The sequence below is a fragment of the Orycteropus afer genome, unplaced genomic scaffold (assembly GCF_000298275.1).
Source record: "Orycteropus afer afer isolate SDZICR_OR568_19922 unplaced genomic scaffold, OryAfe1.0 scaffold00209, whole genome shotgun sequence".
Classification (NCBI taxonomy): Eukaryota; Metazoa; Chordata; class Mammalia; order Tubulidentata; family Orycteropodidae; genus Orycteropus; species Orycteropus afer.
The window spans coordinates 2242087-2269280 of NW_006921796.1; the positions used below are offsets into that span (position 1 = coordinate 2242087).

Consider the following 27194-nt stretch of genomic DNA (forward strand, 5'->3'; position numbering starts at 1 on the left):
AACTGTTAGATAGGTAGAGATAAGTATTGATTTGGGTGAAGAGAAGGGCAATGAGTGATCAACATGGTGGCACTGAGGAAGAGGATGACATAGAGAGGTACATGGGAGGTACAGACAACAAAGATGAACCCTTTTGCACATACAGTACTGCACTGTCAGTGAAGCCAAACATGGGTATATGAGTGGATAGATGGGTGGACAGGCTGAACTATCAGGTATGTCTATGAAGTGGGAAGTGTACCCAAGACTATGTATAGGGTTGGCAGACAATGGCCCTATAAGTGTATTTGTATGTTCTGAATTACCAGGTGTATAATAGAACTGACGAGTGACAAGGTTGTAGTCACTTCTTGGTCACAGCCAGCTACCCAAAGGAACCAAGTAGTTGAATCTGTGGGCTTGGGACCATAGTCACAGGAGACATCAAGCTCATTTGGCATAATATACTACACAAAACATTGTTCTACCTCCTATGTTGGCGAGCCACTAAGATCTAAAAAGCTTGCAACCATCTAGATGCAATGATGGACCTCTCCTCATCCAGAGCAAAGAAGAATGAAGAAAACCAAAGATTCATGGAAACAATTAGTACAGGTGACTGGTACACCAAGCGATCCTCAGCCTACATGACTATGAGACTAGAAGAACTAGATGGTGCCCGGCTAGTGCTGTCAACCACTCAGAGAGGGATCTATGTAGGAGATCCTGGATAGAGAGGACAGCAATGTGGAACAAAACTCAAAATCATTTGGGAAAAAAAAAAAAATAAGGGGTTGGGGTGGGCGGGGGTATCAGGTTTGCTGGTCTGATAGAGCCTGGTGGAACCAATGAGACTATGGCCCCTAGCTGCCCTTCAGGTCTGGAACTGAACCCACACCTGTGGCTCCCAGCCAAACAGAAGACAGGCATAGGAGTTGAACATTTACCTGAGGTAGATACTCTCCTTGGAGAGAACAATCATGGGAGAAAGAAGGGCTGTTTATGTACAGGGAGACAGCTCAGGGGGCAGGAGTGCATGGAGGTAACTATCAGGAGGAAGTGGGAGGGGAGCTGTTGCCTTGTGGTAAACTGTGGTGAGTGTCATGAGATAAAGTGTATGTGAACTGCTGTAGAGAAAGTGAATTTGCTCTATATATTTTCACCCAAACCACAATAGTAATAATAATAAAGATGGAGTCTATCCATTCTCACTTCTAAGGAGCATTCTTGTTGTACTTCTTTCAAGACAGATTTGTTTGTTCTTTTGGCAGTCCAGTTTTCAGTATTCTTTGCCAAGAACACAATTCAAAATATATCAGTTTTTCGTTGGCCTTCCTTATTCACTGTACAGCTTTCACACGCATGTAAGGCTATTGAAAATATCATGGTTTGGGTTAGGTGCACGTGCCATCTTTGCTCTTTAACACTTTAAATAGGTCTTTTGCAGCATATTTGCCCAGTGCAATACATCATCTGATCTCTTGATTGCTGCTTCCATGTGCATTGATTGTGGATCCAAGTAAAATGAAAGCCCTGACAACTTCAATCTTTTTTAATGTTGCTTACTGGTCCAGTTTTAAGGACTTTTGTTTTCTTTATGTTGAGGTATAATCCATACTAAAGGTTGTAGTCTCTGATCTTCACAAAAACTGCTTCAGGTCATCTTGACTTTCAGAAAGCAAGGTTGTGTCATCTGCATATTGTAGATTGTTGATTTTTACTTTCAATCTATTTGTATTCCTTGAGCCTAAAATGTGTCTCCTATAGACAGCATATAGTTAGATATTGTTTGTAATCCAATCTGATAGTCTCTTTACCTTTTGTTTGGACTGTTTAATCCATTCATATTTAATGTTATTATCAATAGCGATGGATTCATAGTGGACATTTTACATTTGTTTTCTATGTGTCTCACATAGCATTTTAATTTCTTTAATGATGTTTTTCAGTATAGGTTTTTGAGTTATTTTCCTAGTGGCTATTCCAGGGCTTACCATATACATCTTAACTTACCAGAATCCATTTAAGATTTATACTGATTTAATACCAATGAGATAGAAACAGTACTCTTATATAGCTCTATTATTTTTTCCTTCTTTATGTGGTATGTTGTTGTTGTGTGCCATCAAGTTTGTTCCAACTCATAAGAACCCTGTAAGACAGAGTAGAACTGCCCTATAGAGTCCCCCAGGCTATAATCTTTACAGGAGCAGATTGCCAGGTCTTTTCTCCAACAGAGCTGCTGGTGGGTTCATACTAACTTTTGGGTTGGCAGCCAAGCCCTTAACCATTGTGCCACCAGGGTCCCTTAGATGGTATTAGTATTTTACATATTACATCTATAAATGGTACATATCCAACAATACGCTGTTATAATTACTACTTCATATAATTTCATGTCTTTTAAAGAAGCTGAGAAGAGAAAGGATAGCAAGTACACATGTATAGCTTTTGTTGTATTAGCCTTTTTATTTATCATTTTTTTACTTTATTTGTCCTTGTGTGTGTGAGTTACCATTGGGAGTCATTCCTTAGTCCAATACAGCTTAGCTCCAACACATCTCCTTTGTGCTATTTCTGGAAGAAAGGAGAAGAAATATGCACTTATGCTGTCATTTATTAATTACATAATTATCTTTAATGATGTTCTTTGGTTTTTTTTTTTGTGTGTGTATGGGCTCAAATTATTATCTGGGGTCAATTGTTTTCAGTCTGAAGAACTTCCTTTAATATTTCTTGCAAGGTGGATCTGCTAGTAACAAATATTCTCAGTTTTTGTTTATATGGAACAGTTTATATTTTGCCTTCCATTTTTGAAATATAACTTTCCTTGATACAGGATTCTTTGTTGACATTTTTTCTTTGAGCACACTGGATGCTATCCATGATTTCCATGGTCTTCTTGCTTCCACTGTTTCTGCTGAGAAGTCAAGCATTAATCTTACTGATGCCCCCTTGTAAGTAACTAGTTATTTTTCCTTTTGCTGCTTTTAAGATTTTCTCATCTCTGGCTTTTAGCATTTTCACTTTGATGTGTCTGTAGATCCCTTTGCGTTTGTCCTACCTGGAGTTCACTGTACCTCCTTTATGTGTAGATTAATGCTTTCCAACAAATTTAGAAAATTTTCAGTCATTATTTCTTCAAGTATTTTCTCTCCTTTCCTTCTAGTACTCTTATTACACATATGTAGGTGTGCTCAATGGTGTCCCACATTTCTCCGAGGGTCTGTTCATTTTTCTTTTTTTTTCTTAGTTCTTTGGATTACATAATCTCTATCAATCTACTTTCAAGTTCACCAATTCTTTCTTCTGCTAATTCAAATATACTCTTGAGCCCTTCTAGTGAATTCTTCATTTTGGTTATTTTCCTTCTAAAATTCCAGAATTTCCTTTTGATTTTTTTTTTTTTTTAAATAATTTCCACTGCTTTATTGATAGGCTCCATTTGATATGATATTGTTATCATGTCTTCCTTTCTTTCTTTAATTAAGGTTTCCTTTAGTTCTTTGGGCATATTTACAATGCCTACATTCAAGTCTGTTATATCTGACACTTGTTTAATGACTGGCTGAATTATTTTAGTGAAGTCTATTCTCCACAACCCCCTCAGTGTGAAGTCCCTGATGCTGCTTCTTAAAGGACATACTTTGGATATGACCATAGTCACCCTGCAATGATAGCAGCTTTGACAGGCCTCTCTTTGACATTCTTTACCTGACCACACCCAGCTGTTAAGCTCCTTTGATTGCCAGCTGATTGCTCTACTGTGCTCAAAAATACTCTGGGGCATAAAATGCTGCACAAACTGGCTAATCAAATTAGGGCTCCTTTGAAGGGACAGCTCCTGAGATCAATATTTGAGCTTTAGTCTGACCATAGGAGGGCTCCTCCCAGCTGTCTCTTTCTCTCCAGCAAATTAGGTGGTCTTCAGGTTAGCTTGTATCTCCACTGAATGAATCTATCAATCCCCTCCCAGTTGCCTTTTACCACAGCCTCCACCTGTTTTGAGGGCACCCTTAAGCTTTAACTTATGAAATCAGTTCCTCTGAGGAGCTCTCTATTCTAAGGCTTGCTTCTCTCCTGAGTTTAGTAGATTTCCTTCATCTGCTGTATGCCCTTAGGACTATTTCCAGAGACTTTAAATGTTTTGTTTTTAAAATAATTTTCACCAGTTTCACTGGGAAATTAGTCCACAGAACTCGTCATGCTGCCATGCTAGAAGTGAACTTCCTGATGAGTTATGAGAAAATGCCTCTGAAACTGGAAAGTACTCTAAAATGAAAGATACTACTCTTATCACTCCAAGGCAGGAATCCTAAAAAGTTATCCAAAGATCCTGTCTGGGTTGTCACATCCAGTGGTTACTAAGTCAGAAAGGGCTGTCCTGTCCTTTCTCCCTAGATTTAGTCCTTTGATGCCCTGGGAAAAACATCTAAAATGAAAAATGGAGTCTGAAATAAAGTTTAAATTGTTTTATTTGAACTACTGTGAGGCATTCATCCTGCTTTATGATCTAACTCAGTCCCTTCTAGTCCAGTTTTGTGCCAGATCCCAGCTGGACAGAAACTTTAAAAAGAAGAAAAAAAAATTAGGATGGGCTTTTGGTATTGTGTGTGTTTTAAAGAGCTCAAGATACTGAAAATTATTATCCTTAAAGCTCTTGTCTTCTAAATGAGAACTGTACTTGGTTATGTATCAAAACATTTAAGGTGAATACAGCAAAGAAATCTTGAGTCAAACTATCATTTTGTTTTAATGGAAATTGGAGTTTGACAATTTCAAACAACTAAAATAAGTGTAAAGAGCTTTCAGAACAAGCATCCATGCTTCAAATTATTCCCAAGTATGGATTCAGTCTAGGGTTGATGGTCCTATCTTGGCACATTTTCCTTGGGAGAATCTAACATGGAAATTTACCCATTCATTTTCTGTAATTGACAATGGCAATCCTTAGCATGCATTTTTAGTGGAGAAGATGCCAACCAAAACACCACAGGCAAACAGTCAACTTTGGAACCAAGGCCTAACATAGTACCTGGCACATAGGAATTACTATGTGGAATTGGAGAAAAAATATTCATGGTCTACAGGGATCTCTAATATGCCAAGTATGTCCAAATCTAGAGGAGGAAATACTGAAAAGAAGAAATATTTTAAAAGGCAGATCAGGCTCTTGTATTCATATAAATTTATTTCACTCCATAAACCTGCTCTGCAGGTAACACAATCCTCAACCCTAGTAATATTTTTTTATGTTTCTTCAAAAGGAGTATTTACGATAATCAGAAGGTTCAACTTTACAGAAAATACATGATTTTAAAAAAGTATTTTTTGCTCATGTCTCTAATAACACTATTATAAAATAATATATGTAATAATAGGAAAGTTAAAAATACAGATAAGTAAAAAATATATACCACCATGGTAATAATATTCAGATAGCCAATATTTAGTAAATTTCCTTCTAGCCATTTTTCTTTGTATAGTTTTTATTACTTTGACATGATTGTGAGATATATATACATACTTTTCATCCTGCTTTTTCAGGATACAATCTTAAGAGATGTGCTTGACATACAGTACTACGTTGTCAGTAAAGCCAAACATAGGTATACAGGTGGATAGATGGGTGGACAGGCTGAACTGTAAGGTATGTCTATGAAGTGGGGAGTATACCTGAGATCGTGTATAGAGTTGGCAGACAAGGGCCCTATAAATGTATTTGTATAATCTGAATTCCCAGATGTATAGTAAAGCTGACAAGTGACAAGGTTGTAGTCACTTCTTGGTCACAGCCAGCTACCCAGAGGAACTGAGTAGTTGAACCCTTGGGCTCAGGACCACAGTCACAGGGGACATTAAGCTCAACTGGTGTAACATACTATGTAAAACATTGTTCCACCTCCTACTTTGGCGAGTAACAACTGGGATCTTAAAAGCTTGCAAGCAGCCACCTAGATGCAACGACGGGTCTCTCCTCATCCAGAGCAAAGAAGAATGAAGAAAACTAAAGACTGATGGAAAGAATTAGTCCTAGCGACTGATACATCAAGTGATCTGCAGCCTAAACAATTATGAGACCAAAAGAACTAGATGATGCCCAGCTACCACTGTCAACCACTTGGAGAGGGATCTATATAAGAGATCCTGGATAGAGAGGGAGAACAATGTGGAACAAAACTTAAAATCATTTGGTGGGGGGAGGGGGATCAGGTTTGCTGGTCTGATAGAGCCTGGTGGAACCAATGAGACTATGGCCCCTAGCTACCCTTCAGGTCTGGAATTGAACCCATACCTGTGGCTTCCAGCCAAATAGAAGATAGGCATAGGAGTTGAACATTTACCTGAGGTAGATACACTCCTTGGAGAGAACAATCATGGGAGAAAGAAGGCCTGTTTACGCACAAGGAGACAGCTCAGAGGGCAGGGGTGCATGGAAGGATGGACACAGGGAAGAGGTGACTGTTGGGAGGAAGTGGGAGAGGAGCTGTTGCATTGTGGTGAATTGTAGTCAATGTCATGAGATGAAGTGTATGTGAACTGCTGTATGGGAAGTGAATTTGCTCTGTAAATTTTCACCCAAATCACAATAAAAATAAATTAATTAATTAAAAAAAAAGAGATGTGCTTGAGATTCTACTATATAACAAAGAAAATATCAAACACAAAACCAAACAATATGTACAAGTCCCAGGAATCCTGGCCTCTACTCAGTCTTCAAATTTCCTTCATTCATAACAGATTTTTTTTGTAAGTGCCTATTTTGTACCATATGCAGGGCTAAGGACTGAAAATACAAAAATAAGTCAGTCAGAGTTCTTACCCTCAAAGAGCTCATAGTCTCTGGTCTGTAATTAGTTTATGTATCACAGAAATATGGGCTTAATTGCATGAGTTTGCACAACACAGAGACAATGAAGTAAACGCTTAAAATCTGGCTATTTTTAACTTTACTCTTTTGAGGAATATTACTACGTACATAAAGATTTATCTCAGATAACAACTGAAAGTTTTATTTTTATCTTATAGGTGAAAACTTCTGTTCTTTCACTCATTTTATGTTATGTCCTTTTCAACATTTATTGTGATTAGCCACTCTCTTGGTCTGCAGGTCAGTTTTGTCTGAAAAACAAATATGAGAGTTTTCATTTCCTCAAGATGAATTTTCAGATTACTCATTATACTCCCCTACCCCACACATTTGCATGATTTATTTGCTTATGTGCTAGCAGATAATCACAACCTATCAATTTAGGTAGAGGATGTAAAGTACATGCGTCAATAAGCACAGATGCCTATATCCAAATATACAGTGATCCACATGCACCTGGAACTATTTGCATTATATGCACCAACACCAGGAGTTGCATCTGACTTTACTTCTTCCAATTTATGCCTAGTTGCCTAAACAGCGTCTCAATGTATGAAATAAGAAATTACACAAGGTACTGGATCATAATCTCAAGACTTCTGAAATATACTTCAAAGGTAATGAGAGGGAGCTATGGATCGATGAGCAGTAAAGAGCAGCATGTAATTGTCAGGAAATCTAGTTAATTCAGGCTCTGCAACTTCCTAGGCGTGTAAGCATGAACAAGTTGTCATTAATCTGAGCCTTGGTTTATCCATAAAATAGGGATAGGGACATCCTCATCATATATACTGTAATACTAGTGAGAAGCATATCTTTGTGCAAAACACTATCTAAGTGCTAGGAATTAGGCCTAAGCATCATTAATTTACAGCCATCTCTTAAAAAGCTCAGTAAAATCAAGTTTTGTTTTTTGAAGGGTACCCTTCCATTGCACTTCCTTCTAAGTTGTCAATAAAGGTTTTTACATAAGGAAGGTGGTGTTCTGTGGTGTTCTTTAGAGACACAGCACTAGCAGTTTATCAAGTATCCAAGGGGTACTGCTGTTACCAAGGAGCTGCTGGAAGAAGGCTCCAGAGACACTTTTAGGAAAGAAAAAAAGAGAACTAGGGCAGCAAAACAAATTGGGTGGTAATTTGAGTTCCTCTTATTTTCAGATTGGGTTTAATATGAAGAAATGCCTACCATTCTACGTATCTCTGCACTGAGAACTTAAAACCCTGTTATGATGTAGCTCCTACAGAGCTGTCCCATAGTTGTCATTTTAAAATCTAAAAGAGGCCTTTCCTTTAGGCACGAAAGAGTGACTAATGGTTTTAACCCTTGGAGACTGAAATGGCTTTGTTTGTCAATGCTTTTCCATTAATGAAGTTTACCAAGCTAGATCCCTAATGACATGTGTTTATGTCAGACTTTCCAGGAAGCAGAAATCTATACACCACAACTGAGAATAAGCACTGGTACAGCAGTTACTCTCTCTAAATATCTAAAATGTGGTAAAAGACTGTATTTTGAAAATGTCAAAGTTTGCTACTGTCATACATGAAATAACACAAACATGTTTTATTAAAAACTCTGTGGGAAATTTATCTCCTTCAATTGAAATTTATATTCAACTGAGTATTGAATGATTAGAATCCCTGTTCTAAAAAGTAGAGGAATCTCTTCTTAATGTACTTAATTGGACAGTAAGAAACACTGCCAAACATTCCAGGTCACATTCCAAAGGAATCACAAATCTACAGATGTGGTATGGATTCTCCCAACTGATGTAAACAAGAAGCTGCCTTCCCAGCCTAATACTTATCATGAGTGTGTCAAACATAATGTTCTTTTTAACACCTGGCTTTTTTTTTTCTTCACTTAGCTTCACTTAGCTTTCTCTCTCCCAGGGAACATAACAGCTTCTCTCTCTCTTTTTCTCCTTCTCTTCCCCTCCCTCTTTCTCTTACACTTTACTACATTAGAGTATTCCATTATATGGATGTGCCCCAGTTTCTCAAATATTCCCTAATTACTAGACACTTGGTTGCTTCTAATCTTTAGTATATATTACTAAAAGCAAGATTGCTGGGTTAAAGGATAAAGTCAGTGTAATTTGTATAGCTATTCCCAATTTCTCCTCCATTGGGACTGTGCCACTTTGTACTCCCACCAGATGTATGAGTACTCATTTGCTGAAGACGATTCATAAAAATACTCATGACTGGACTGGACCCCACCCTCTAAATTCTGACTCAACAGATAGGGGTTTGGGCTACAGCAGGTATATCTTGAAGAAGTGTCCCACTGAGTACTATCCCTGATTAGAACCCCTGTTCTAAAAAGTGTTCTATTCTTGCTTGTGTTGTACAAATCCAAAAGTCAGTCAAAGCTTTAACTTCCAAAATGCATATTCCATGGTCACTCATTCAATATTTTTCTGGGTATCTGTTATGTACCGAGCACTCTAGATGTTGAAGACATAAACATAAATAACAATACGTATCATTACGCATTACTCAGAGTCTAACCAAGAAAGACACCTAGAATTAAGAGAAAGTATAGTGTTTAAGGCTTACACAGAATTTTATGGGAATAATGAACATGGGTACTTTCACCGTAACAGGAGTACCAACGAAGGCTTCCTGAAGGAGACACTCCAGAGCTGAGTAGGAATTACTCAGATGAAAAGAAAAAGAGGTAAAAAGAAGAAGGATTCTAGGCAGAAAACAACATAAGCAAAGGTGAGAAATAAGAAACAGAAGATGTGTTGGGCTGAAAACATTTCTTATTTCTAGAGAATCAAATACAAGGGAGAGAGAAGTAAGTGACAGGCTATCAAAGCAGGCAGAGACCAGACCACTAAGCACCTAGTATGTCACATTAAGAAGCTGGAGTTTTGTTCGTAGGCAAAGAAAGTCACAGAAGAGTTTTAAGGCTGGGATTAATATGGTCAAATTGCTGTTTTAGATTTATGGAATGTACTAGAAGGGCACATAACTGGAGAAAGAAAAAAGTTAGGAAACCAATCAGTAATCCAAATGAATGCTTGAACTAGGCAGAGGTTAAGGAGAAAACGTACTGAAGAAATCTTAAAAGGTAAAATGAGCAGGACTTAAGACACTGGATATGGGGTGAAGGCAAATGGGGCAATGACTCCAAGGTGCATTCAAACCACCACCAATAAAGCACTGCATTTAAGCTATTTTTCCAGAACAGTGATATGTTTCTACTGTTCAATCTTACTATCTTACCTGGTCTTGCATTTGTATGGAGGCAAGCAACACAAACTGGTGAGCCTGTCCTTACTAGCACAGTGCTCTAATTAACTAAGTAAAACAACCACAGGCAACCCCAACAGGCAAGCATAACATTACATGGTCATGTCTCTCACACACCCTCTCTTATAATAGCTCCTCTTTTGATGAGTTTCTTGACTCCATTTTCCTCTATGTTCCTGAAGTCAGTGATCCTAGACAGCTGCTGACAACATAAATAACTGCCAGCACAGGAAGGATACACAGCTCAGGGGCACCAGTATGAATAAGTGCATTCCCAAACCTCAACCCACTCTGAGCAAGTTGTACAAGATGAACAATGCATTTTGACAGCCTACAGTCCTGCCACCAAACAATGTCAGTCTCCGGGGGGTGAATAATCTGGGGAAGAGGGACCCCTCTGAGCCCTTCTACAACCCTGATTTATACATGCCTAATGGTCCTGCAGGAAAGGAGCAGGAGTAACCAGTGTGTCACCTGTATCAAGCCTGGCATCTGTCTCTCTTAGAGTTCCTAAAAAACAAACTGAAGGGAAACTAAAAACTAATCAAAGCCCATCAGATGAAAACAAACAAGTCTGCTCCTTAGAAAGTACATGAGTGAAATACATACACACAGAGAATAACAAAAGGCTTACCTTTCTTTTATCTTCATCTGTTGATTCAAATTTGAAAGTAGCCCTATGCTGAAGGGGAAAGAAAAGAGAAACTATGTCATTTTAAATATACTGATTTTTAATTTTAGCTATGAAATAATGTCCCTGTAAAAATGCTGTCTTCCCATCTTACATCTCAAATTCTTATTAAAGTGAAATAGGCACGTAGGCAAGTAATTATAGAGCAGTGTAAAAAGCCTACAGCAGAAACATATGCAAAGGAGGAAAAAGAACCAAGTCACTAACTGCACAGGGAATTTGGAATGCTTTTGACATAAAGAATATACTATTTGAACTGAGCCTTGAGGGATGAATAGGAGTTTGCCATCGGGTAGATGGAAAGCATGCTAAGGACAGAAACAAAGGCTCAAATGTGTGAAACTGTGTGATTTATTTGTGAAATAAATATTTAGCTCTATGAGACTCGAGCATAGGATACATGTTAGGGGAAAGGGAGCTGAGAAAGATGAGGATGGAAAAGTAGACTGGATAGATTTGTAAAGGCCTTCTGAGGTTGGTAAGGAGCTCTGATGGTGCAGTGGTTAAGACATTTGGCTGCTAACTAAAAGGTCAGTGGTTCAAACCCACCAACTGCTCTGCAGAAAAAAGATGAGGCAGTCTACTTCCGTAAAGATTTGCAGCCTTGGACACCCAATGGGGGTTGCTATGAGTCAGGATCAACTTGATGGCAGGGAGTCTGGTTTGGTTTTTGATGTTGGTGAGGAGTTTGTACTTTCTTTTTCATATGCAATAAGAAATCATCAGAGAAATTTGGGTAGGCTGGTATTTCAGAAAAATAATTCTGTAATAATGAGGGTTTAAATCATGGCTCCACCACTTACCAGCTTTGTGACCTTGACCAACTAACTGTAACTGGTTTCTCATCTGAAAATGGTGAAATCAAAGTACCTGGTTTACAGGGTTACTATAAGGGTTAAGAGAGCTAAGGCAGCACCATCTCGGTGCATGGCACATAGTCAACACCCAGTAAATACTAGGGTTGTAATGATGATGCCAATGATAACGAGGAAAAAATAAATGGAATAGAAGAGAGCTTGTCATGACTCTCCAGAAATGACTGGCAACACTGCATTTTCTACTCTGTAGGTGACGGTACCAGAAAATCAGAGCACATAATTCCTCATTCTCTTTCCAAGTTTTATTCCAGAGAACCAAGTGATCTTGTGAATCCAAAGCTTTCCTTAAAAAAAAAAAAAAAAAAAAAACACCTCCCCTGAACTCCTGGCAGCCCACCAGGAGTTAAGTACACTAAGTACTAAAGATATCATCATTACAGGTGGTTCTGCATTGACAGCTTTGTAGAAGCAGCAGTTTTTGAAATTAAATGAGATAGAGAAGGGTTGGCAGAGAAGCAGTTCTAAATGCAAAACATGGTCAGAGGGAAGACTTGTGGTCAGGGAGAAGGGTGTTGAGGAGAACCTAAGGGAGGCTGGTTACCTGGAATACAGTATGCAAAACAATTAAAATGGATGAAGTCAGATGGTAAGAGTTTCAATTTAAAATTTTATACCTGACCTGGCAGATGGATGGCTGGCAACAGGGGAACACTCTGAGGGAGGCATGAACAGTAGAGAAATTTGGATGAATATTTTGAGCAGGAGCTCACGGGGCAGATCAAAAAGGACAACAAGATGGAGGACATGAAGCCCTGTGAGGAATGGGCATCAATAATCCAGGCGTGATACTGTGGGAGGCAGTATAAACTGCCACAAACCTTAAAAAGGAAAGTGATTTGGCAACACATATTAGAAGCCATAAAAATATTCACAGCCTTTGACCCAGAACTCCTAATCCTAGGAAGTTATACTAATGAAATGATTCCGAAGGAGAGAAAAATCACACATGTAAGCATATTCACTGCAGTGTTATTTAATGTCATGGGAGAAAAAAGGGAGAGAGAAAGACAACCTGAGTATCCAATAGGAGATTCATGAGATAAATTGTGCATCCACTTGACAGGCTATTACATAGCAATTTTTTTTTAGAATGATGGCTTTGAAGTGCTACAGCAACATAGAAAATTACTTATAATGGCATCAAGTGGAAAAACAGTAAAACATCAAATTACAGGTCTATGACGACAGTAACTACGTATATACATTTATGAATGCATAAGAACAAAGACGAATGTTAAAATGCAAAAGTAAAAGCAACAGTACAAGAGTGGAATTTCTCATGATTTCTTTTAAAACTTATTATTGCTAATATTTAATAATAATAATAATAATAAAGGTTAATTTAAAAGAAAGGATAAAGAATGAATGAAGAAAGAACAGATGAACAAATTATAAATCTGTGGGCTATTGTTTATTAAGTATTAAAAGAGAAAGCAACACCAGAAATCAGACTAAGATTGTAAACAAAAACTTAATAAAGGTCTAATGTTGTTGTTGTTGTTGTTGTTAGGTACCATCAAGTCAGTTCTGACTCACAGTACAACAGAATGACACAATGCCTGGTCCTGCACCATCAAATAGATAATTATACACACAAACCATGAAAGCTTAATTTTTGCCTTTATATGTGAGATATTCTATAAGTTATCTGGAAATAATATATCTAGTTGCCAGTACTTTGGTTTTCCCTAGATATTTTGGCATTTATGGTGAGATAATAAGGAAAATCATTGTTTTCTGAAAACAAAACAAAACAAAAAAACCAAACCACTGCTGTTGAGCCAACTCCGACTTAAAAAGAAATTTAAAGGACAGACTAGAACTGCCCCAGAGAGTTTCCAAGGCTGTAATCTTTATGGAGGGAGCTCTGGTAGCATAGTGCCTAAGGTACTGGACTGCTAACCAGAAGGCTGGCAGTTCAAATCCACCAGCCACTCCTCGGAAGAAAGATGGGGCAATCTACTTCCATAGAGATACCGCCTCAGAAACCCAAGGAGGGGTCACTATGAGTGGGATCTGACTCCATGACAGTTGAGTTTGGTTTTTGGAATCTTTATGGAAGCCAACTACCACATCTTTCTCCCACAAAGCAACTGGTGTGTTCAAACTACCGACCTTTCAGTTAATAGCTGAGTGCTTTAACCATTGCACCAGCAAGGCTCCCCTTTTTTTTTCTCCCTGGAAAGATATTCATTAATGTACAAAAATATCTTTTAAGTAGTTCCAATGTGGAATTGATCTTTTAACTTTATAATTTAGAATAGTACCAAAGATCAAGTTTTCTGTTAATTTTGTAACCGTAAGGCTGACAAAACTACATTAAAAAAAAAAAAAGTTTGCAAAAGTCCTGTCTCCTAACTAGCCTAAGAGTTTAACTTAATTAGAAAATATATCAGTGTGTGAGGCAACATAAATTGAATTCTGAATGTGCCAACCTACTCAGTAACTCAGCTCTCTGAGACTGGATCCAAAAGACGCTGGCTTCTATAAGGCTGGCTTCTTTTATCCAACTTTGATCTTTGATTACGCCTAACCTACTCTGTATCCTCAGGAGCTCTGGTAGCGTAGTGGCTAAGGCACTTGACTGCTAACCAGAAGGCTGGAGGTTCAAATCTACCAGCCACTCCTCAGAAGGAAGATGGGGCAATCTACTTCCGTAGTGATACTGCCTCGGAAACCCAAGGAGGGGTCACTATGAGTTGGGGTCGACTCGATGGCACATAACAACAACAACTCTGGTTCCTCAAACCTTATTCTTTCATCTTTCCAAGGCTGAATGTGAGGAGAGGTATGAACAGCAGCTAGCATTTCTGGCTGTATGCCTTTCTAGAACTGTTAGCCAACAGTCAACTACCACACATCTTTATATTTGCGTAATTTCCAGATGAGCAGGAGCAGTCACTCAACTATAAACTAAAGAGTTCAACTCAGAGACCAAGTAAGCTAGGAACAGCAGCTCTTTGACACACACAGATTTATCATGAGGACTCCCCACTCAGGTTTTATATGCCATGAATAGGCTCTAAAAAGCACAGGCTCTGCAAGTCAGATAGCGTTGGGTTTGAATCCCAGTCCTGCTGCTTACCAATAGTGTGACGCAGGTCAAGTTATTCAACCTTACTACCCCTCAGAGTTTCCTTATCTTCATTTATAGCACCTTGTATATACCCCCCCAAAAAACCAAACTCACTGCCATGGAGTGGATTCAACTCACAGCGACCCATTCTTGGGTTTCCGAGGCAGTATCTCTACGGATGTAGATTGCCCAATCTTCCTTCCAAGGAGTGGCTGGTAGGTTTGAATTGCCAGCCTTCTGGTTAGCAGTCAAATGCCTTAGGCACTACGCCACCAGAGCTCCCACCTTGCACATAGTAGGTTCTCAATAAATGGTCACTACTGTAATTATTCATGGCCTTTTATGTGGCATCTGGCCAAGTATCAACCTACTGAAGAACCAGGAGTTATTTCCTAGATTTCCAATCCAAAACTCCACTCCAACAGTACTGATATACAGGAATTACTCTAATTGGGGTAATATGTATATGTGTGTGTGTGTGTCTTGTGTTTCACGAATTGAGATTACTTCTAGAACTAAACACCAATAATCAAATTATATAAACCGATCTGAAAATAAGAACAAGGTACAACAAAGGAGCAGCCCACTAAACATACTTCTATGCAAAAACCTACAGTGTATAAACTCAGTCAGAATTCAACCTTGATCAGTTAGAAGGCACAAAGTCCTCTTATGTAGTCCAAGATGTCGGACATAACCCTATTCAAATGCAGAGGCTTTATTTCTAGAAGTGTCTCTATTCTTCAGGCACATAAATGAAGACCTCACTGTTATCAGTGTGGTTTTCCTCTCCTAAGAAGACTACTCTTGGACACCTACGTATCTCCCTGTGTCTTACATGCTCTTTACCCTTCATCTGGCCATAAACTTGCCATACATCCAAAATGGAATTCTGCTGGAGTTTGTTATGGTCACCAATCTCTAATTGCTCTGAGTATCAATATAGCTGATGACTTTGAACCTCAGTTTCTTCAACTATTAAAAGAGGAGGCTGGACTCAATAGGAAGACTGGGCAACCTACTTCTGTAAAAATTTACCACCTTGGAAACCCAAAAGGAGTCACTATGACTCATATTTGACTCAATGGCAGTGAGTTTGGTTTGTTTTTTTCTAGTCTAAATAGCTTGTGATTCAAGGAACTGTGACAGCACTGTGCACCTTGGGGCCTTAATCACTATTTGTTGTTGATAATCAGGATGATGACAACCAATCTCCCTCCTAAGTTGATTATCAGAACAGGCCCTGATGGAGGAGGAGCTTGGACAGTCCACAATTAATAGCCCATTCTGTAACTGGAGTGGAGGTGATCAGAATCCAACAGTATCCAAAGGATATAGTACATTGCGCCTGAGAAACTTCCTCTTTCGTGCTCAAAGCACAGAATAGGCAAGGATAAAGGCACGATATTTTGCTGCATAAAGAGTCTGGGATATGGAATCTGAAGACTAGGTCTGCCATTTTTTAGAGATTTCTCTTGAACACATAGTCACTTTGTTTTCCTGAGCCTCAATTTCCTATTCCAGATGAATGAGAGTACTTCCAACTCCCTCCTAAGTTATAACAGGATTTTATGTAATGACATATGTGAAGATGCTTAGAAACATGGCATATAGCAGGAATATTAACAGATGAACTAAGGAGTGAAAAAGAACCACCATTCTTTTTTTTTTCCTTACTACTTTTCTATACTGAGTCAACATACATTATGCCCTTGAGAAACCCGGTATAGATCTTCCCTCCCAAGATAACAAGAGTCAGTGAATGAAGCAAGAAGGTCTGAGAATGAGACTCTGAAGAACTTCAAAAATCAGATGTTACCTGGAGCCAGACAGATAAATATTGCTCCAAACACACAAGGTATACACTATTCTGCTACCCAACTAGGAGGTACAAGAGTCAAGAAAAAAGGAAACAGAATATATTTCTAAATCTTCATATTGGGCTATGTCAACTTAGTGCCAGATGTTTAGTTCCTGCCTTAAAAAAAAATACCTAATAGTTATGTGTTGTTTCCTCATGCTAGGGACTGTGCTCAGTACTTTACAAATACCAATGAAGGCCTGACAACAATCTTGTGATGTAGGCACTACTGTTACTCCTGTTTGGCAGATGAGAAAACTGAAGCACAACAAAGTTAACTAACTTGCCCAACACAGACTGTAAGTGGATGATCAAAGTCCAGACAATCTCGCTCCAAAGCCTGTGCCCCAAGATGTCCTCAGTACCTTGATTACTGTAATTGTGAATTACTGAGCAAGTGCCTTCTAAGCGCACTATACTCAGTGTTTAGCATCTAACAGTTCATTTAATTTTACCTCATAATAATTTAAGAGAATGGTGGTATTATGCCCATTTTATAAATAAAATGAGACTCAGAGGCTTAAAATAACTTACCCACAGTCATGCTAACAAATGGCAGAGCTGGAATTTTAAACCAAAGTTTATCTAACTCCAAATCCCACCTTCTTTCCATTATACCTGACTGCCTTCTTTCAGAGACTGGCTTATTAGATTAAGATAGCATACTGAACCTCTCCCTAACCACAATAAATCAATCATTCTTTCGCTATGTGTCACTCATTTCCCTTCTTAGGTAGATTCCTCAATACTCCATTAACCAGTTGCCACTGAATCGACATCTACTCATGGCAACCCTTTGTGTGTCAGGGTGCAGATGTGCCCCACAGGGTTTTCAACGGCTGTTTTTTTTTTTTTTGGACGTAGATCACCAGGTCTTTCTTCCAAGGCACCTCTGGGTAGACTCAAACTTCCAACCTGTTGTGTTTAGCATCCAAGTATGTTAATTCTTCGCACTACCCAAGGACACTCAATGCCCTATAATAATCTCTTATTCCAAACAGCATTTCTCAAATTCATTTTCCAGATGAGAAAACCGAAGCACATCATTTCTTTTTCAGGGTTCCAGACTCCATATACTGTAAACCAAGCCTAACCAAACTCACGGCCTTCGAGTTGATTCCAACTCTTACCAACCAACCCCTATTCGGTTTCCAAGGCTGTAAATCTTTCCAGGAGCAGACTGTCTCACCTTTCCTCTCTGGAGCAGCTGATTGGTTCCAACCACCAACCTTTTGGTTAGAAGCCAAATGCCTTTACCACTACACCACCAGAGATCCTTCCATATACTATAAAACCAAAAAAGTAAACTCATTGCCATCGAATCAGATCCGACTCATAGTGCCCCATCTCCTTGGGTTTCTGAGGTGGTATCACTACGGAAGTACACTGCCCAATCTACCTTCAAGGAGTGGCTGGTGGGTGTGAACCGCCAGCCTTCTGGTTAGCAGTCAAATGCCTTAGGCACTATGCCACCAAAGCTCCCTATATACTACAGAGAAGGGAATTTAATTCCATCTCCCCATTCTTCCAACCTGACCACAGCTTTTGTATTTTCCCTATTCATCTACCCCAAAGTCTCTCTCTCTGAGGGGCAAAGCTCCACTGCAATGTAACCAAAGCTATTTCCACTGTAGTCTGTCCCTTCTATAAGCAGAATTAACATAGTGAACTCTCCTCTAAGGGAGACAACTAATACAATTTACTGTCAAGTCAGAGCATTCTTGGGCTTGGCTCATAAAAGTGCAAGTATTTGGAAAATCCTCCCAAGTCCTTCAGGAATACTGCATTAAACAATACACATCAGGCAAAAGAACTTAAAAACATTCCCAATGTGACAAAGGGGAGCTGGAGATGTCCAGGACTTAGGCTCTGACAGCACTTGGCCAGGATTGGTAAGTAGAAACCAACCTGAAGGGAAATCAAGGATAGGAAGAGAAAAATTGGAGGAAGCAAATCTGGAGTTCTAAGGAATTCAGCCACCATGGGAAGAAGAAATATTGAAGGGATGATAAGATCCAGCTGGAAGTTTTTCCTCCTCCTTCTCGGATAAAAGAAAGTTCCTATTTATTGCTAGGTATCTGGCATATAGTTAAGTAAGTAAATAAACAGCTGATCCAACACAATAGCTAAGTTTTCTTTTGTATTTCTTTTTTTTCTTGTGAAACTTGTTTTACAGCTGCCTCACATCTTTTTTGGAAAGCAGTAAAAAATCAAGTTAAATGAATATGTTGTTGTTGTTGTTGTTGTTATGTGCCGTTGAGTCGGACCCAACTCATAGCGACCCCTCCTTGGGTTTCCAAGGCAGTATCACTACGGAAGTAGATTGCCCCATCTTCCTTCCGACGATTAGCTGGTGGGTTTGAACTGCCAGACTTCTGATCAGCAGTCAAGTGCCTTAGGGACTATGCTACCAGATGGAGATGTGAATAATATAGAACCTATTCAATGGCACATAACAACAACAACAACATGTATCCTTGCAAAGAAAGCAGCATATACTGTAGGGGCTGTATGGACTTAGGACTGTATTGTTGTTAGGTGCTGTCCAGTCGGTTCTGACTCATAGTGACCCTATGCAAAACAGACCAAAACACAGCCCAGTCCCACGCCATCCTCACAATCCTTGATATGCTTGAGCCCACTGTTGCAGCCACTGTGTCAATCCATCTCATTGGGGGTCTTCCCCTTCTTCCCTGACCCTCTTCTTTACCAAGCATCGGACTCTGTTTCAATGCCCAATGTCATTGTGAAATAGGGAATACTGCTCCTCACAGAGCAGTTAGAAAGAGTACACGGGAATGAAGGCTATTTGTAAACATTCATAAATATTATGTGTTTTTGACTTTTGGATCTTCTCCATCCAGAGCAGAAGTGACATACTGCAGAAGCGCAACAATCCAAGGTGTACAAAAGTGCAGTGGTAGGCGTATAGCAAACACTCCGAGGGGAGTCAGGATGGAGGCAGATGAAAGGAAGATGTGACATCTCAGGTGTAACCCGCTGTAGGGTGTGCTTTCAGAAAAGGGAGTATTCAGTTATTCCTAAATGTCTCTGAAATGAATAAAGGTGTGACATGCTACCTTTTCAAGTGAGCATGTTAAGATTCCTGGAAGGAAAAATAATGGAGAGCTAACTTCTTGGAGAGAGCTTCAGAGAAGCGACTGGGATTTATAAGGAGCTATCTTTCAAACCCACCAGCCACTCCTCGGAAGGAAGGTTGGGCAATCCTATTTCTGTAGTGATACTGCCTCGGAAACCCAAGGAGGGGTCGCTATGAGTCGGGTTTGACTCGAAGGCACATAACAACAACAACAACAACAACCTTTTACAGCAGAGTTGTAAAGTGAAAAGAACAAAAGAATGGTTAGAGTTTGGAATACAGCTCACATTCTGACCTTGGGCAAGTTACTTAATAGATCTAGAGTCTCAGTTGCAAAATGCAGATAATACCTCACAAAGATTGCTGTCAAGATTAAATGTGATAATGGGAAGGAAAGCTATTAATGCGATACACACAACGGGTACTATTAAGAATTAGATTCTACACTCCCTTCTAACACAATATATTCATGACCTTGGGCAGGATTTCAGTTCTTCGTGCCTCGGTTTTCTCATCTATAAAATGGGGAAGGTGATACCATCTAACCTATAATCACTGAGGATCAAATGAGACCACCAAAAGAGACATAAGACCCTGAAAACTGTACAATGCTACAGGTATATAAAGCACTGCCATCGTTGATGGCAAGTTTTTTGCATGTCAAGGGCCGTGTTCATGTAGAGAAGTACGTATTTTTATACTATACAGGTGAGGACGCCTCGCATGCTTTTGTGCATCTAAGAGTGGGGCACAGGGCACAGACGCACATCGAAGGATTCCGGGGGTGTGACTTGCATGCTTGGAGGGAGGACGGCAGGACAAGCTACCGGGCCAGGAATCAGGGTAGTGGGCGCTGGAGTGGGGGCAGGGGGATACAGGATGCACCGAATGGAAAGGCTGGGGGCACAAACACGCATGCCCAAGCCGGAAACGTTTTAGGGGAGAGCAATGCGCATCCCCGAAGTGAGGGGGGTGGGGAGGGATGCTATGTGCAAGCCCGGAGAGCGGCCCGGGGGTGCGGTACCGCACGCCCGGGGCCAGGGCTCTTTACCTTGTCGCTGTAATCCCTTAGGACCCGCTCGATAGCCCCCGCCTCGCCGGCCCGGACGATGTAGAGGGCGCGCTCCTCATCCATGGCCGCAGGTGCGGGGGAGCCGCGGCCGCTCTGCGCGCCCAAGCCACTGCCTCCAGGTAAACGCCTCGCGCCCCCGCTCGCTCGCTCCTTCCCAGCTTCCTTCCTTCCCTCCCTCCCTTCTGTCTCCAATCCGCCAGCCTCCGCCCAGGCAGGCCCGACGTCACCGCCCCTCAACTTTCACCCCGCGACGTCACCGCTCCCCCAGCAACCGGCGCTTCGCGGCCGCCCCCAAAAAGGCCCAGGACTCGACGGAGGCCTGTCGCCCGGCCTGAGGCGAAGTCAGGCCCGAGGCGCTGTTTGCTCTCCTGCTTCTCTTTTCTTGAGACAAGAGTGCAGCCTCTGAATTGGGGTTTCACAGACACAACTCTTCCCTCCTGACCCTCTTCTATGAATCATTCTCCTCAGCGAACGGGAGCGACTGGGCTTTTTCCCCGCCCATCTGCGAGCCAGAAGTTAAATAGACTACAATTCCCTGCATGCAATGGGGGGGTCATCCCATTCTTCCACCTAATTTACTGTTGTGTCGAGTGGCATGCTGGGATTAGTAGTCAACCAGCGGGAAAGACTTCCCTCCGAAGGCATGCTGGGAACTGTGGTCCTGCGGGGGCCGGAAACTGGAGTCTGCGGCCGCCTGAGGCCAGCGGCGGGGAGACCGTTAGGGGGAGGGTGTAAGGTCGGCTCTGTCTCGTTTTTGTTGTGACAGTGCTGACTGTCCTGCCCCAGCCTTGGCTTCTTGTGCTGGTTGACCGTCACGGAAACTGGCACCCTTTGGTGGGAACCGTCAAGCACCGATTTAATTGCCTCTTTTTTCATTTAGCGGTTTCAGTCGCTATGAAATTCTTTCCTTCCTCTCTTTTTTGCGGTCAGATTGTATACGGCTACAATAATGAGGGAAATTGCTGGGAGTTATCTGGATGCAAGAAGACTCGGCGATTTTTCTGCCTTTATAATAATCGCTGTCCATTTATCGCGTGCCGACGGGGCTCCAGACTCTGTTAGGTAGTGTCCATGTAGCCTCTTAGTTCTCAGAGCACAGATTTTTGTGGAACCAAAAGGAACCTGACGTGGATAAGTTAGGTAATTTGTTCGAAATGACATAATCCGTAAGTGGAGGAGTCGGGATTTGAATCCAAGACGTTCAATAAAGGCAACTGGCTGCTTGCTCTACAACCACCAGTAAAAGTGATAATACTGATACAGTGGCAGTAGTAGTGAGGACGGTGATGATCGAGGCTGGCACTTGCTGTTTTCTGCGTACCAGGCACTCAGTTGCATATTTTTCCTGTATACCTCAGTTTCTTCCAAACTCATTTAAATATTGGAGAATCTACACTGCACCAAGCATGGTTCTACCCAATGCGAATACCAAAAAAAAAAAAAAAAAAAGACCAGTGCCATCCAGTTGATTGGGTTCATAGCTACTGCCATTGGTTTTGCAACGTGGTCAGTGTTTACCGAAGTAGATGACCCTATCTTTCGCCGAGTGGCTAGTGGATTTGAACTTACAATCTTGGGGTTAGCAGTCAAATAAGGTTAGGCACTGTGCCTCCAGAGCTCTTTAATGTGAATACAGGATGCCCCAAATAAAGTCCCTGCTCTTCCATACTACCGATCAACTCTTTGAGGGTGAGGTGAGGAAACCTCTTGGAGAGGTTAATGGATTAATTTGCCAAGATTGCACATTTTGGAAGCTGAATTTAAACCAAGAGCCGGTGCTCTTTATGCTGTCCAGGTTATTTATTAGGGAGTGGCTGAATTCTTAAAGTAATTTCCAGTTTTACACTCCAAGCAACCTACCAGAAATCATCTTTGATGCTTTCCCTGGCACCTTTCCTTCTTGAGTTGTGCTGAAGAACTAGAGGAGGCAAAGATTTATTCATAAATCACTGAGTTTCTTCTATGTGTCAGATACTGTGTTAGACATTGGGGATTTGGAGATAAAGACAAACACAGAACTTGAGTTTATGGAGCGTTTGGTCTTTTCCATGGATTATTCTTTTCATGCAGCAAATGGTTTTTGAGCATATTTGTTATTTTTTATTTTTGCAGTGTTCCCTCCCCTCCCACTCCTTCTTGTTGTTAGGTGTCATCAAGTCGTCTCCAACTCATAGCAACCCTATGTATAGCAGATCCCACCCCTGGTAACCAACAAAGAAAGTTTCCTCCCACACATAAACATTTCCTTACTGTTTACAATAGCGAACTAATAACAATATTTGTCCTTCTGTGATTGACTTACTTCCCTCAGCATAATGTCCTCCAACTTCATCCATGTTATGTGGAATTCTTCATTATTGTTTTGCAGATTCTACATTATTCATTAGTGTTGCATAGTATTCCATTGAGTATATGTACCGTAGTTTGGTTATCCATTCTTCTTTTCATGGACACCTAGGTGGTTTCCATCTTTTGGCTATTGTAAATAGTAAATAGTGCTGCGATGAACATTGGTGTGTATATATCTGTTCTTGCCTTGGATCTCACTTCTTTAGGATATATACTTAGTAATGGGATTGCTGAGTCAAATGGTATTTCTAATTCCACCTTTTTAAGGAATCACCATACTGCTTTCCACAGTGTTTGTATCATTTGACAGTCCCACCAGCAGTGTATGAGAGTCCCAATCTCTCCATATCCTCGGCAGCATTTGTTATTTTCTGTCTTGTTGAACTTTGCTACTAGTGCTGGAGCAAGATGGTATCTCATTGTTGTTTTGATTTGCATCTCTCCAATGTGTAATGATTGTGAACATTTCTTCATGGGTTTGTTGGCCACCTGAGTGTCCTCTTTGGTTAAGTGTCTATTCATGTCTTCTGACCATTTTTAAATTCCATTCTTTGTCTTTTTGTTGTTGAGATATTGGAGTCGTCTATAAATTTTAGAGAAAAGTCCCCTGTCATATATATTGTTCCTGAATATTTTTTCCCAATCTGCAGGTTCTCTTTTTACTCTTTTGGAGAAGTCTTTGAAAGCGCATAGAAATTTATTTTTTAGAAGGTCCCATTCATCTAGTTTATCTTCTGCTGTTTGTGTATTGTGGGTTCTGCTTGACAGTCTATTTATGCCATAAATTGTGTTGTTGTTGTTATGTGCTGTCAAGTTGGCCCTGACTCATAGCAACCCCTCCTTGAGTTGCTGAGTTAGTATCACTATGGAAGTAGATTGCCCAACCTTCCTTCCGAGGAGTGGTTGGTGGGTTTGAACCTCCAGCCTTCTGGTTAGCCGTCAAATGCCTTAGGCACTATGCCATAAATTAGGGCCCCTAAATTTGCCCCTAGTTTTTCTTTGAGGAACGTTACAATTTTAGGTTTCACATTTAAGTCTTTAATCCATCTGGAGTTAGTTTCTGTGTATGATGTGAGGTATAAATCTTGTTTCATTTTTCCGCAAATAGATATCTAGTTTGCCAGCGTAATTTGTTAAATGGACCATCTCTTCTCGATTTGATGGATTTCAGCCCTTTGTTAAAAATCAGCTGACCATAGGCTGATGGATCTATTTCTGGGTTCTCAATTCTGTTCCACTGGTCTATGTGTCTGTCCTTGTACCAACACCAGGCTGTTTTGCCTACTGTGGCTGTATACTAGGTTTTGCGATCTAGAATTGCGAGTCCTCCTACTTTGTTCTTATTCAGTAGTGCTTTGCTCATCCTCAGTCTCTTTTCCTTTTCATACAAAATTAAAAAAAAAAAAAAAACCACTAAACTCACTGCCTTTGAGTCGTTTCCTACTTGTAGCGACCCCTCCTTGGATTTCCAAGGACATATTTCTATGGAAGTAGATTGCCCAGTCTTCCTTCTGAGGAGTAGCTGGAGGGTTTGAACTGCCAGCCTTCTGGTTATCAGTCAAATGCCTCAGGTACTACGCTACCAGAGGCCCCACCATATAATATTAGTGATTGGTTTTTCCATCCATATCCTTAAAGAATGTTGATGGGATCTGGATTGGGATTGCAATGAATGTATAGATTGCTTTGGGTAGTATGGACATTTCTGCAATGTTCAGCCTTCCTATCCATGAGCATGGTATATTCTTCCATTTATGTAGATCTCTTACAGTTTCTTGAAGTGTAGTCTTTTGTAGTTTTCTTTGTACAGGTCTTTTGTGTCCCTAGTGAGATTTATTCTCAAGTATTTTATCTTTTTGATAGCTATTGTAAATGGTATTTCTTTATTTCCCTTTCAGCAATCTCTTTGCTGGTGTAGAGGAATCCAACTGATTTTTAGATGTTGACCTTGTATCCTGCCACTATGCTAAATCTCTCAATTAGTTCCAGCAGTTTTTTTGCTGAGGCTCTTGGGTTTTGTGTGTAAAGGATCATATCATCAGCAAATAGTGATAGTTTTACTTCTTCCTTACCAACTTGGATGCTTTTGATATCCCTTTCTTGCCTTATTGCCCTGGCTAGCACTTCCAATACAATGTTGGATAGAATTGGTGATAGAGGGCATCCTTGTCTGGTTCCTGTTTGCAAGGGGAATGGTTTCAGTCTCTCTCCATTGGGCATAATGTTGGCTGTTGGTTTTGCATATATGCCTTTTATTATATTGAGGAATTTCCCTTCTATTCCTATTTTGCTGAGAGTTTTGATAAGGAGTGGGTATTGGATTTTATCAAATGCTTTTTCTGCATCGATTGATATAATCATGTCATTTTTTTCCTTATTTTTATTTATCTGATGAATGATATTGTTTTTCTAATGTTGAACCATCCTTGTATACCTGGTATGTACCCCACTTGGTCATAATGTGTTATTTTTTTGGTATGTTGTTGAAGTCTATTGGCTAGGATTTTGTTGGAAGATTTTTTAATCTAAATTCTTGAGGGATATTGGTCTGTAGTTTTCCTTTTTAGTAATGTCTTTACCTGGTTTTGGTATCAAGATTATGCTTGCTTCATAAAATGAATTTGGGAGGATTCCATCCTTTTCTATATTATGCAATAGTTTGAGTAGGATTAGTGTCAGTTCTTCTCTGAATGTTTGGTGGAATTCACCAGTGAAACCATCTGGGCCAGGGCTTTTTTTTTTGTTGGTAATTTTTCAATGACTTCTTTTGCTATGGGTCTGTTCAACTTTTCCACCTCAGTCTGTGTTAGTTTAGGTAAGCCATGTGTTTCTAGATATGTGTCTATTTTTTCTAGATTTTCAAGTTTGTTGGAGTATATATCCCGATGTTATCTTTTTAATTTGTTTGTTCTGTTGTGACGTTGCCCAACTCATTTTTTTTTTTTCTTGGTGTTATTTGTATTCTCATCCTCTTTTCCATTGTTAAATTTGCCCATGGTTTGTCAGTTTTACTAATCTTTTCAAAAAACCAACTTCTAGTCTTGTTGATTTTTTCTATTGTCTTTCTATTTTCTTTTTCACTGATTTCTGCCAGAATCTTTATTATTTCCTTTCTTTTGGTGACTACAGGCTTTTCTTCTCTCTCTTCTTTTTTTTTTTTTTTTCCTAATTGTTGGAGATGTTGGTTTAAGGTATTGATTTTGGCTTGCTTTTCTTTTTCGATGTGTACATTTATTGCTAAAAATTAGCCTCTGATCTCTGATTTTGCTGTGTCCCAAAGATTTTGGTATGTTGTGTTTTCATTCTCATTTGATTCAAGGAATTTTTTAATTTCATTTTTTAATTTCCTCTATTACCCAGTCGGGAGCTTTGGTAGCATAGTGGCTAAGACACTTGCCTGCTAACCAGATGGGCTGGCGGTTCAAACCCACCAGCCACTCCTCGGAAGGAAGGTTGGGCAATCCTACTTCCGTAGTGATACTGCCTCGGAAACCCAAGGAGGGGTCGCTATGAGTCGGGGTCGACTCGACGGCACATAACAACAACAACAACAACATTACCCAGTCATTCGTAAGGAAGGTATTGTTCAGTTTCCATGTGTTTGCTCTTTTTCCGTTTATCTTCCTATTGTTGATTTCTAATTTTATAGCATTGTGATCTGAGAAGATGCTTTGCAGAATTTCAGTGTTTATAAATTTATTAAGGCTTGCTTTATGGCCTAACATATGGTCTATCATGGAGAACATTCTATGTGCTCTGGAAAAGAATATATTGTGCTGTTGTTGGGTGAAGCTCTCTGTAGATGTCTATAAGGTAGTTCTTCTGTGTCTTTGTTGAGTTTCTTTCCAGTTCTATCTTTCGTTGGAAGTTGTATATTAAAGTCTCCTAATATGACTAGGAGCTCTGGTAGCATAGTGGCTAAAGCACTTGACTGCTAACCAGAAGGCTGGCGGTTCAAACTCACCAGCCACTCCTCGGAAGGAAGGTTGGGCAATCCTGCTTCCGTAGTGATACTGCCTCGGAAACCCAAGGAGGGGTCGCTATGAGTGGGGGC

At 40.1% G+C, this 27194-nt stretch overlaps 1 protein-coding gene across 1 annotated transcript in view; it reads right to left on the reverse strand.

Annotated features, from left to right (window-relative positions):
- RIC8B (RIC8 guanine nucleotide exchange factor B) overlaps window positions 1-20854 on the reverse strand; it is a 163639-nt gene extending 142785 nt beyond the window's left edge. Inside the window, exons 1-2 of the mRNA XM_042781972.1 lie at window positions 20771-20854; window positions 10748-10795 (exon numbers count right to left, since the gene is read on the reverse strand). Coding sequence (XP_042637906.1) covers window positions 10748-10795; window positions 20771-20854 — 132 coding nt within the window. The remainder of the gene's footprint in view (window positions 1-10747; window positions 10796-20770) is intronic.
- Window positions 20855-27194: the final 6340 nt, after the last annotated feature.